Raw genomic sequence first — 12004 nt, 5'->3', positions numbered from 1 at the left:
TGAGTGCAACACGAGGACTTCCTAAGGGGTCACCCATCCTAGTACTACTCTCGCCCAAGCAAGTTTAACTTTGAAGTTTTGATTGGATCCGGTGCTTTAGTACCGGTATGATCGCACCCATTTTTTGTGTGTCGTCACTCGCCTATGTGCACGTTGCCAAAAGCCATGCACAAAAAGAATTGATTATTTTTCCATGATGTAAGTATTGATTATTTTTCCATCAAACATCAAACAAATGATCTCAGTTACACAAGAAGAATTGATTATTTTTCCATGATGCAGGTACTGATTATTTCTGTCATGATCTATGTAACTATGGTTTTCATCCATGCAAATATGTTAGCCAAAAGCCATTGGCAAATCAAGAAGCCTACACAAAAAATAGTCATGTAATCAATCCATAGTGCCAAATGCAAGTACTGATTGTTACTACAACTTATTTTGGACCAACTTAATAGTGATATAGAGAAATCTAAAAGAAAAGAGGGCTTTAATGCCTCGTAACTACGGATATCAAAGTCTTGGGATTGAATAACGTCTTTACTATTTAACTTTTGATTATAAATAAAAACTATAGTTCTAATAATTTAACTAAAAAATTTAACATATAAATTTCCGTATAGTATTTGAGTAAGATGAGAGGACTCGAGTAGAAAATGGATACTCGTAGATGGAGTTAGAGAATTTATCATGGTAGAGTTACCACTGGGCTATACTAATATTTGGGCATGGTGATTCAGACAGAAAGAACATACTCAAAATTTCTAAAATTCTAATAGACAAAACGGTCTTTTATCCGAAAACCCTAATCGTCTTCTCTTCTCCCTAGTTGTGTTGCTCTGCTCGTGGGCACTGCACCCACAAGAATATCACAATCAATAGTTTCTACTCAGTAAGTCAGCTCCAATAATTGAAACCACATTGCTTTGAGCGAGTGAATTTGATGGAACTATAATTCCAAGCTTGTTTGATGTTCAAAGAAAGGTAGGCATATGCAAGATTGCAACAAGGAGGCTTGCTATCGACCAGACCAAAAGCACCTTCACATGAAGCTGTGCACTCTCAAGACTGGTCCTCACAGTCACGTGAGAGCATCATAATTGGGTGTGGCAGGTCTCATTGTTTGTTCTACATCCGGTGAGATGCTGATCGGTGTGCAACCTAAGGTGGATGACAGCAACATATACGAAACTGCTCTGCTGCTTCGTGAAGTCCGTGTACCTTATTTGCTGCACAGCATGTCAGATGATATGAAACTGGTTAGGTTGATGCAACCAATCGGATCAGGTTTTTTCCCCAGTCTCATGTATTCAAATTGATACTTCATTTTTTGAGCATTATCATATTTTTTTTCACGCCAATTCGATGAAATATATTATTTACTTGGAAAAGTATTCTACATGTTTTACACATGCAATATTCCTTTGGAATCGAAGAGGACGTCGTTGCCAATTGCTCGATGATGAGTACATGATATGTGGTACAACTTCAATCAATCATATGTACAAGGCAACAAAACAATCATATCTATCAGTCATTCAGCATGATGTAGATTCCCAAACAGGTGCTTTTCACTTTCTTCTTCCCCTCTTCTTGTTGTGCAGTCAAATCCTCTTCCCAGTTGGCCACAGGAAGCTTAGTGATTGGTCAACGGGTCCGAATCCGACGAACGCCATCTCACATCGATCATCATCGTATCGTACGTCGATACTGTTCGTCACAATTCAGCCGAATATATAATTAACCAAATCGTCATATCCAAAACTATTTTGTCTCTAATATCATAAAATTTGTGGTGTCTCGATCGAACATCTAAACTCATGCTAATAGATAGGATTACACCCTTTAAATACGTTCTTAGGAGGTTTCAGAAGGAGACAATAGATTAGAACGCAGCAATAGTTCGAGAACAAATCCATCCATACCTTCGAAGTTAACACTCATGTTTCTTCTTGTGGTCCTCTCTCTTCTCTCGATGCCCGTGCAATAGGAGTTCATCCCATACGATTTCGACACGGGTAGATACACAAAGATCCAAACTGATAGAAATAATAGAAGATAAGAACAATAATTAAAGAAGCTTTATTATAAAAATGAAATAGCTTTAGCTTGAATCTATTAACATGTTCCAATAATCTAGTTAGGAAAATCTTATCTTCTATCACAAACAACAGAAGAAAAGAATCTAACGTTGTCGTGGTGTGAAGAAGGGTGAAAAGAATGGCGGTAAACGGTAAGAAGGAAGAAGGTGGGGATGCCAACTCAGGGCACGTGCATCAGCTGCGCCATGGTCGGGATGCGATGCGGACGAAGACGAACTCGTTCCACGTGTCCGGCAGGCCCGGCAGGCACCAGTGGATGCAGTCGGCGAAGGAGGCCGGATCCGCCTGCTGCTCCGGCGTCAGCAGTTTCCCTTGCCGGAGCGTGTGGACGGACGTGTGCGCGTCCTTCCGGAACTCCGTCATCGCCGTGATCTTGATGAACGACACCGGGAACCTCATCCCCCGGATCACCTCCTCCTCCTCCCGGAACAGTCGCCAGTCGGTTCCCAGCTTAAATGGGCGCGAGATGTTCGTGATCGGCGTCGTCTCCATCGCGCACTTTATCCCCTTTGGATTGCCCCAATCCGTGCTCCTGTAATCCATCGATGCAGCGAGTGATTCCTGTCGTCTTAACGGAGAGGTCGATCTGTAGACCTTACCTCATGTGGTTGGGCGACAAGCTCATGAAGAACACCATCGTCTTCTTCGGGTTCACGTTCCTGCGCACCCACTTCGCCCATGTCGTCAGGACTCGCCGGTAGGCCGCTGGCCGACTGACCTCGTCGTACTTCGTCGACCCTCGATCGAACGATCCTCGCCTGTGGCCCCGAGTTAGAAGCTCGTAAGCAGAACCAATTAGCTCGGATCCATCAGGTGGTGAGGGCGAGGGGTACTCACAGGAGCTTCATCTTGGCGGTGTTCATCCACCAGATGTAGGTGTTGAAGATCAAGTAGTCCACTCCCTGCCAGTGTTTCCCGTGCTTGGCGATCGAGTCGGGCATGATGATGCGGTTCTGAATGCTGTGTATGTTTGGGTCGTCGGAGTTGGATTCCACCAAGAACGGCGCCCAGTAGAACTCTACAGTAGCATTGTACTCCTGCAATCGATTAGTACGAACGGGGATCAGAGGCTTTGACTGATTGCAATCAGATTCACAGCAACTCTGGTCGCTGCTACCTCGGCTCTGAAGACGCTGACCGAGCCGTGCTTGGTGAGAGTCTTCTTGCCCCTTGGGATGGCAGATTGGACGAGGCACACCATGGACTCCCACTGGTTCCTGTTGAGGGAGTCCCCCACGAACATGAGGCGCTTCCCCCTCAGCCTCTCCAACAGCAGCCGAGCATCGAATCTATGCATCCACCAGAAGAAGACTTCAGATCCGACCATCTCTTCGATTCACGGGAGATGTCATCAGAACAGGGGAACGAATACCTCGGCAAGTCACAGTCCCGCGGCTGCCACCGCCACTTCTGGTAGGTGTCGTCGCGGCGGCCGTTCCTCAAGCAGGTCACCTGCTCCGTCAGGAACCGGCACTCGTGCTCCTTGTAGAGCGGGTACGAGACGTCGTCGTAGACCCACCGGCCGTCGAAGATGTCGCAGGTCTCCGGCACGTTAAGCACGCCCCTCTGCGGCTTCGCCTCCGCCTCCGCCTCCGCCTTGTGCTGCGACGGCAGCTGAACCACTTGCGGTACGTCGACGACCACCGACATGTTCGCCGTGTTGCTCTCACGCTCTCGGTGGTCTTCCTTGGCTGGCGGCGACCGTTCTCTGGCCGCCGTATCACCTGCTGTCCTCTCTACCACTGTTTTCCCCTTCTTACTCTCCTCCCGCTCCTCATCATCATCTTCGGATTCTTCTCTTCTGTGGAAGCCATCGTCCACATTTGCTTCGTGTCTCGGTGTATCTACGACGAGCTCTTGCCGGGCCAAGACCTGAGACTTGGCTCTGCTGCCACTGAAGGAGTACTCAGCGAAGGATCTGATGTCCTCGTTGTACACGAACGTGAAGAACAAGAAGACGGTGAACACGAAGACGAAGACAGGATGCTTCCCACTCTTCCGGCCGCTGCCCACCAGCGTGCGCTTCATCGGGAGCGTCGTCTGCGGCGCGAGCAAGAATGTCCTTCGCCGAGGCGATCGCATCTCATGTGAGAGTAACTCCGGGGGCTTATAGTAGTGCTAGCGAGGAGGCAGCAGTAGGAAGACGGAGACAGCAGAAAAGGACAGGTTAGCCGCCGAAGTGGTACCACGAGGCTTTCTTGAACGTTAGTATCTTAAGCGAAACACAATGTCCTCAAGCCATGGCCGAAGTCGTGCCACTTCCTCTGCTCCATGAACCCGATCTGGATCGAGACAGGTTAGCCGCCGCAGCCGGAGGCAGCCAGAGCACCTTGTATGCTTCTCACCAAAGGAACCAATGATATCGTGGGCCGATCGATCGCCTACCATAAGCAGCCAAGCATCGAGGTTGCGGTCACTAACATCGGTGGGTAGGCTGCCGCTGTCAATGGCCGAGTGCAACTTGCAGCTCGCTCTCCGTCAATGACGCCGTTCCTGTCTCCGAGTCCATTACTGCGGGGCCTACGCCGCTGCACAGGGCCAGGGATTCGTGCTCCTCTTTCTCTAATCATTCACCTCCCAAACCAGCAACAGCCTGCAAGAACTTGCAGCTCTCTTCTTGCTGCATTAACACCTTGTTGGATCCATTGATGTCCGACCATTACAACGATGCCTTTTTCTTAGATCACATGCGTATACCTAAGATTTGGAGAGGTTTGCTGGATTTGACGAGCAGTTGCTGTGGATCGCCTGTGCTTCCTGGGAAACAAGAGATTAATGTCAACTGAAGCAATCTCAGGAGAGGTCACCGATGATAATTCCTCCGTTACCTGTTTGACTGGGACTTCACAACCGACGAAGGATTCAAACGCCGGCATGAACGACGCTGCATCAGCAGTTCCTCAAGAAGAAGACTGTATTACGATTAATTAGCAACGAAGACAATGGCAGAGTGAAGAAGAAGAGTGCCTAAAAAGTTGCACCCAAAGTTTGCAGAAGGAATCTCGTAAAGAACACTACAGCCTGAAAGTGTATGGTGAAGACTTATCCACTTTAGATCGTTGACCTGTGCAAGATCTCGAGAGCTACTCTGTGCCCAACCTCATGTTGCGTAATGTATGAATGGAAGAAGCAAAACATGAACTCAAAGAAAGTTAGCACTTGAAATTATATCTTAGTACACAGTACAATAATTTGCTGCATTCTCGAGGAACAAAAGGAAGGGATGGGGTGTCCAGCTTGCTTTGGAAACCTGTAGTGTATCTTTAGGGAGGGTTTTCACCAATAAAGCTCTGCAAGAGAACATGGTCTACCTATATTTTTGTACTCCCACAAGGCCCTGTTTGAATTGAAATGCACAGCTTTGGTGGGCATCCATTTGAATCCCCTGACAACTTTTGACTCCAAGCTTTTTATTCATGGATTTATCTTCTACTGGGAATACAAGTTTTTTTTTTTTTCTTGCATTGCCTAAGTGTCATTTTCTGAATTACTATTTTACTATTATTATTATTATTATTTGATTATTTTTAACATGGTATTATGGTAAGTATAGGACTTCAATGATTAGGCTCTGTATGTAATGTACTACAAAAGATTTTTATCCTTTTAAGATCGATCTAAATGATACTTAAAAAGAAAAAAAAAATCATGAGCTTATTATAAAGAGATGACAATTAATTTATCATCTTTATGAAATTATCATTTACTCGTGAGATATAATAATATGAAGTATATCATTAGTTAATCGTTACAAAATATTTTAGGCGAAAGGAAAAGATGAAGGCCACCCTCCACTCATCTAACGTAGATAAGAGTTCAAGATAGGTGATTATGGATCGTCCCTCGTTCTCTTGTTGTCCACGTGGATAGAGAATAACTTTATATAAAATATTTCATGCTCCTTTACGATAAGATATAAAAGTTCATTTTCAACGTAGTGAAATGAGGATCAACTTTCTAAGCATTCACGTCCAGACTCATATATCGAGTTACTAATTTGAACGTCGAAAAAATTAAATCAAAATTTTTTTTAATCTCAATCTTCGTATAAAATAATATTTTAAAAACTTGATATTTTGTATAATCTTATTGATATGGGTATGAATTACAATTAGAATCAATCTTTTTTTTTTTCCTCAACACATAAGAATAAACAATTATAAAGAAGATGGCTACGTGACATGACCACCATTATTAAATATAAAGAAACAAAACATAAACAAATCGAAACCGGAGAAGAAACGTGCACGTGTCGTCTCCTTTATAATTTGAAATGGAGCCTTTCTGAACTGGTACACTGTACACTTGGGTGCACGTCTCATGATACCAATAATTCTCAGAAGACGGAGATAGATGGGAGTGTTGCGCTTCACACGTCCCCTTCGTGTTCTGTACCGGAGTGCCAGAATCCACGCACAAATTTAATGCCAGCGTATGGTTTTTACTCCACTCGTTACTCGTTAGATGTCAATATTCTTTAAGTAGTCGGCGAGGACGAGTGCTTCGGATGGGGCTAAATCTGATGTTACAGTGTTAGTGTAAACAACTTTAAACTTAGTGTAAACAACTTTAAGCCATGGTCTCGGGACCAATGTGGCTTGATTCGGATCCGGATGATAAGGGATCTCCCTGGGACATTTCCCGAGACTGTTGAGGCGTCCGACTGCATGGATCCGATCGGGACGGGATAGCCATTTCCATCGGGGGAGGACTCATCGCCTACGCGTTCCGTGGGGATCTTTGACTACACACTTGTACAAAGATTGGGTCGGGGAGCTCGACTCGACCCCTCCGACGATTAAGTTAGTGAGTGGTCATGGGGGTTTGCTCTTTTTCTAGCCAAGTTGTCTCTGCTCCTTCCCCCTTTTCTCCTCGTGCACGAGGGTTTTTATAGTGAGAATTACCGTTGTATGATGTGTCTGCCCACAGGGAGTAGGATCGTACTTCTGGTAGCATCTGACATTGCCGTTGGCGTGGCATGGCGTGGGGGATCGAGCCTAAGTAGGGTGTTAATGTGCCTCGGTAGACGTTCTAGTCCGCGTTGACCGGATGTCTCATCAAGTTGACAGAGACGTGATGCGTCACCTGGTACAACTGATGTCACGTGAGTCTTATCGCAATTATTACCCTCATCATACAGTTTGATTTCCAAATCAAGCAATTACAGTAATTTATGAAACATCGATCTTAACAGGGTGGAATTTTTTCACGTATAATTATAATCTTGTTAGTTTATATAATAAATTATGGTTAATCATTACTTAAAATTCTAAAATAATTTTTATTATTTTTATCGATGACTCTGATATGCCGATACCGAGAATTCGATCTTATATCAATAGTCCAAAAATACTTAAGATCAAATTAATGATGATGTACCCATTGAACTCACACCAATCAACCTAAATATTTATCTACTTTGGATGTAAGATGACTCGATCAGATAGATGCCACTTGGTCAGGTGTAATATGAGCAAAAAAAAAAAAAAGAGTAAGTTGACGAAGAAGAGATTTATGCCATGGCATTGAAATCGACATTGATGATGAATAAAGTTAAAACAATCATACCATGAAATTGCTCGATCATGGCCCGGTGTTTTGGATGGAAAGAGCCTCTCAACCGACCATGGTACTGCCTCCTGCAGATTTAGCAACAATATGTTTGTACAGAAATAATGCTAAGATGCTTTCATTTCCCATATCAGACACTAAACGTTATCAACACAACATGTGACGACCTCTACGACTTAATAATGCTACACCAAAGAGTGAAAGCAACAAGAGGAAGAAATGAATGACACAATCCTGACAAGAAGGAAAATAATATAAGAAAGAATGGAATGAAATACTGGAGTATATGACAACTGTGAATTGTTTGTGGGGTTGGTGTGTCAAACGTTTCTGGTTCCATGGGCAGAAACCGAGGAACCCTCCTCCAACTTCACTATGGAACTTTTACTGATATCCAATCCCTGTAGCCCTCCAATTGGATCTTGCTCCATCATAGCCGGAAGGGAGTTCTGATGACCGGGCAAATGGTTGCAAGAGGCGCCAGGCTGTGACTGCTGAAACTTGGGCTGAAACTGAATTGCTTGATGATGGACTGGCTGTTGCTGGGAGGAGGCAAATGATGGGTCGTATGGGATATGCTGCAATCCCCCGTTGTAAGCTCCACTGGGGGGGTTTGATACTTCACCAGTCGCAAGCATGAGCCTTTCAACCTCCTGCTTTAGTGCCATGTTTAGTGCTGCAAAGGAGAAGAATACATCATGATACATAAAAGCATTTGTTCAAGTTCACCTGAGAACGCTAGGCCATTTTGGCATGCATATCTCGTGGATAAAGGCCTGCTCTGAACAATTACATTGGATACGAATATGATGCAGTTTTTGTTCAGAAAAATGCAACCACAACACTGACCTCTTCCGAGTTTTGATTGTTGGAAATTGGTTGTTGAGACCTCCCTATCAGAGACTGTGTTTGGATTTGTACTAGAGCCATTGCCAAGTTCACCATCCACTTTCCCGAAAACTATGGCTATTGGAAATATGCCTATTTACTGATTCAATAAGGGGATATTTTGTTGACTGCTATTTGAAATGCCTTCAAGTGCTACTTGCAGACGAGCAAATTGGCAAGTACCAGTTGCAGGTGAAGTAGTTTTCAAGCCTACGTGTAGAATTGCTACTTGTAGTTGCAACTAAGGTAAAAGAGGCGGTGACCAGTGCTCACAGAGGTAAGAGGAAGAGATACTTATGTGGAGCAAAGTAGATGAGAGGGAGGCCACTTGATTGGAGGGAACGCATGAGAGGATATTCAATTCAAATTTTGACTTATAACCTGGTCTGCAAGTGTAACATACAGCATTTCAAACTTGTAATTCCATTTGCAGCATGTCGGAGTCTAGTTATGTACACACACGCTACAAGTGTCTTGTTTCCAGGCAACCGGATGTTTGCAAGTGTGCATTTCCTGTATATAAGAATTGCAGGCAATCCATTTGCAGGTAATCAAATGCCTGCAACTGTTTATATATACACATGATCTAATAAACTCTTTATATCATTATAAATGACTGTCGATGTTGGACTAAATTAAACTATATATCCAGAAAGACAACATTAACAATTTCTGTCTTATCATATACCTTAAGGTCAGATTGAAACTGGCATTTTCTCTCTAAGAATATTCACTGAAAAAAATAAGATTGAAGCAGTATGATTGAATTGGAATACGTTTACGATATGATGAGCTAAAACTGTGCTGCTTCACCGAACGTCATTGTTCAACCTAGACTCCCTTTTCTGTCTTCAAAAAAATTGTTCTGGTTTAATGGACCAGATACAGACTGATACATATTTAAAGCCCATGGACAGTTCAGTCCAACAAGGCAGCAACAGAACCAACTTAAGAGAGTAATTATAACTGAGAACGCTACACCCCTGGATCCAGACACTAAATTTTTCCACGGGAAAATTGAACTAAGTTTTACTGTTCATTCATGGTTACCGAAATAACAAACTTCAAGGTCACATTGAAGCTCACAGAATGCCAGTGTATCTACCAGTTGGATTATATATCACTGTTCTAATAGGCCTGCATCTGATATAACAGCAAAATCTAAGAAGCAACATGCCAGCATATGGTACCAAAGTGAGGTCATGCTTACCATCATGCAACTGAGCTTGTTGTTCCATAGCTTGCAATCTTAATCTAAGCTCTGTATTCTCTGCAGAAAGTCCAGTTGTGTCTCTCTGGAAAGAGAAGCAGCAAATCAGAACCCTCAGAGCTGAAACTAGCATTGCAAATATTTGTTCAAAATAATCAACATAGGTGATACTAGCAGTCAAAATAATCAGCATAAATACGTACATAATGCACCATGAAACATTGGTAATGCGGATGTCATACTACCAAAAGAAAGATGAATTAACAGCAATCACACAATATAAGCTGATAAAGTCAACATAACTGTTCTTCCTGATAGCTAAGCAAATGCATAGCATCAATGCAGAATGACGTTACCAGGCTGATCACATGCCAACCAAAATGAGCTTGCTCTCATTAATAGAAGTAAAAGTCTCTAGGGAACATAGTTATAGTCAAAATTTCATGATGGCAATAAAAATAACCCAAAGTATTTCATGAATGTTAGTGAATGGAAGAGTATACGTGATTTGTAATAAATGATGTTCTGAGACAAATATGCATTCCATGAGCCATAAGGAAGCAGGTATCTGCTGTTTAGCTTTTCTAGTCACTTCAGCAGTAAGTATTATTTGTAAAGTTAAATTAAGCAAAATCATTCCATCCTAGCAATGTAATCTAATTAAATAGCTTGCACATTCAGAAGAAATATACAAACCTGAAATACTGTAAACTGTGCGAAGAGAGTTGTAGCTTCAGTTTGAAGGTTTTGAACTTGTCTCTCAAGTTCTGATATATAACGAGCCTTTCTTTCTTTTGAGCGAGTAGCAGACCGCCGATTGGCCAGAATTCTACAAGCATCAATATTTAAACAATCAAAGAAAGCTCTAAATAATTCTATATGCATGACCATATAGTCATTGTCAAAGGGTAAGTGAACCCAAAGAACTTCATCAGAATATGCAAAGACTTAGATCAAATTTATCTAATCATAATTGTTAAGCTCAATACAATTTAAGATCAACTTAGATCAAAGTCACCTACTTTAAGATCAATACAATTTGACTTAGATCTTCAGAACCATCCGTAAAACCCTTGTCGATGTATATTCCATGCTCGGAAAGTGGCTTTTGGTGTTTGTTAGTACAAAAATCTAAATCGTCCATTAGAATTATCAAATTTACTTCTAATGCCAGTGACATAGTAACTGACGGATGCAGTATTTCCCTCATTATCTCTTGAATTGGTACTGAAACCGAAAGTAGCTTGGAAAGATTAAAAAGAAACAAGAATTCGGGTCTACCGAACAAAGATCAGACACCTTTTGGCTTTCTTGGGATCAACAGCAGCGAGCTCCGCAAGCTGCTCCGACGTCATGGCCTTCTTCGCCTCGATCGCCTCTGCAAACACTTCTTCCCCCATCCGAGGCACGGACGACAACATCGACGACCCATCCACGGAGACGCTATGCCGATGCTTGGGCCTGGAAGGCGCCGCTCCAGCAGCGTCGCTGATCTTCCTATCTTCAACACTTTCCGCCGACCAATCCCGCCAAACTCCAACCTCCGATGCGGATCCGCTCCCCTCCACCTGTTCGACGTCCATAAACGTGCAGAAGAGGTCATCTTCCGAGCCCACCTTGTCCGCGCCCCCTACCGCGAAGAAATCTCCGGAGCAGTGGTCGAGGTCTTCCGGGACGCGGAATGCGAGCTCGGATCTGGCCCGTCGGTGGCGGATCCCCTGCGGCGGCGCGCAGGGAGTGGGGTTGAGGCGGTGGAACATGGAGGAGGGAGCCGCGGTGTCTGCCGCCGGCCGATTTGGAAGGAATTTAGGGTTAGGGTTTGCGTACTGGGGCAGATCTGGGGGCCTCCAATGCATCTCTCGTCGTCTCCCTTCCCTTTGCTGGGAAGGGAGGAGAAGAAATTTGAGGAGCACAGAGGAAGGCGGGTTCATAGAAGATATATGTAGCAGAATTACCTTTTGTATATATATCCTTCTATTGTCTACAATTTATGTATATTTAACATATATACTTCTATAATAATATATTTGAGTTGAACGGAGAATACAAAGTTATTAGGGACTAATAAGTTAATATTGAATTAGGACTTAGTTGCATATATGTGCCTGTAATTTATGCAATAAACACCCCAATATATGTACTTATATCAGTATGCCTCCAAACCTGAAGGACAATTACATCTATGGAAGGGATATTTTTCAGATATTCCACCTTTGCCATCAGCACTATAAGC

The 12004-nt window shown here is 43.3% G+C and overlaps 2 protein-coding genes and 1 non-coding gene across 5 annotated transcripts; all 3 read right to left on the bottom strand.

The window, feature by feature from the left end:
- On the bottom strand, positions 1–119 carry LOC135616009 (5S ribosomal RNA). The gene has a single exon (XR_010488243.1). It is a non-coding gene; the product is annotated as a 5S ribosomal RNA (ribosomal RNA).
- Positions 120–1447: 1328 nt separating this feature from the next.
- On the bottom strand, positions 1448–5070 carry LOC135615747 (protein trichome birefringence-like 28). Of its 2 annotated transcripts, XR_010488133.1 has the most exons (8): positions 4931–5070; positions 3475–4859; positions 3220–3391; positions 2940–3139; positions 2702–2860; positions 2191–2634; positions 1926–2039; positions 1448–1710 (listed from the first exon to the last, which is right to left on the bottom strand). XR_010488133.1 is itself a non-coding variant. In XM_065114658.1 (6 exons), exons 2-6 carry the CDS (start codon positions 4182–4184, stop codon positions 2277–2279), a joined length of 1599 nt encoding a protein of 532 aa, XP_064970730.1. In that variant the 5' UTR covers positions 4185–4859; positions 4931–5069; the 3' UTR covers positions 2060–2276. The 2 variants fall into 2 exon arrangements, 1 of the variants encoding a protein (XP_064970730.1); XM_065114658.1 differs by lacking the exons at positions 1448–1710; positions 1926–2039 and having other exon boundaries at positions 2060–2634; positions 4931–5069.
- A 2705-nt stretch (positions 5071–7775) lies between these two features.
- LOC135615746 (transcription factor RF2b-like) lies at positions 7776–11688 on the bottom strand. 2 transcript variants are annotated; one of them, XM_065114656.1, is made up of 4 exons: positions 11053–11688; positions 10468–10600; positions 9772–9856; positions 7776–8349 (listed from the first exon to the last, which is right to left on the bottom strand). In XM_065114656.1, exons 1-4 carry the CDS (start codon positions 11625–11627, stop codon positions 7994–7996), a joined length of 1149 nt encoding a protein of 382 aa, XP_064970728.1. In that variant the 5' UTR covers positions 11628–11688; the 3' UTR covers positions 7776–7993. The 2 variants fall into 2 exon arrangements, with proteins under 2 accessions (XP_064970728.1, XP_064970729.1); XM_065114657.1 differs by having other exon boundaries at positions 11071–11688.
- Positions 11689–12004: the final 316 nt, after the last annotated feature.

The sequence above is a fragment of the Musa acuminata genome, chromosome BXJ2-6 (genome assembly GCF_036884655.1).
Source record: "Musa acuminata AAA Group cultivar baxijiao chromosome BXJ2-6, Cavendish_Baxijiao_AAA, whole genome shotgun sequence".
Classification (NCBI taxonomy): domain Eukaryota; kingdom Viridiplantae; phylum Streptophyta; class Magnoliopsida; order Zingiberales; family Musaceae; genus Musa; species Musa acuminata.
The sequence above is the reverse complement of the archived record's forward strand: the minus strand, read 5'-3'. Positions and strand labels throughout refer to the sequence as shown.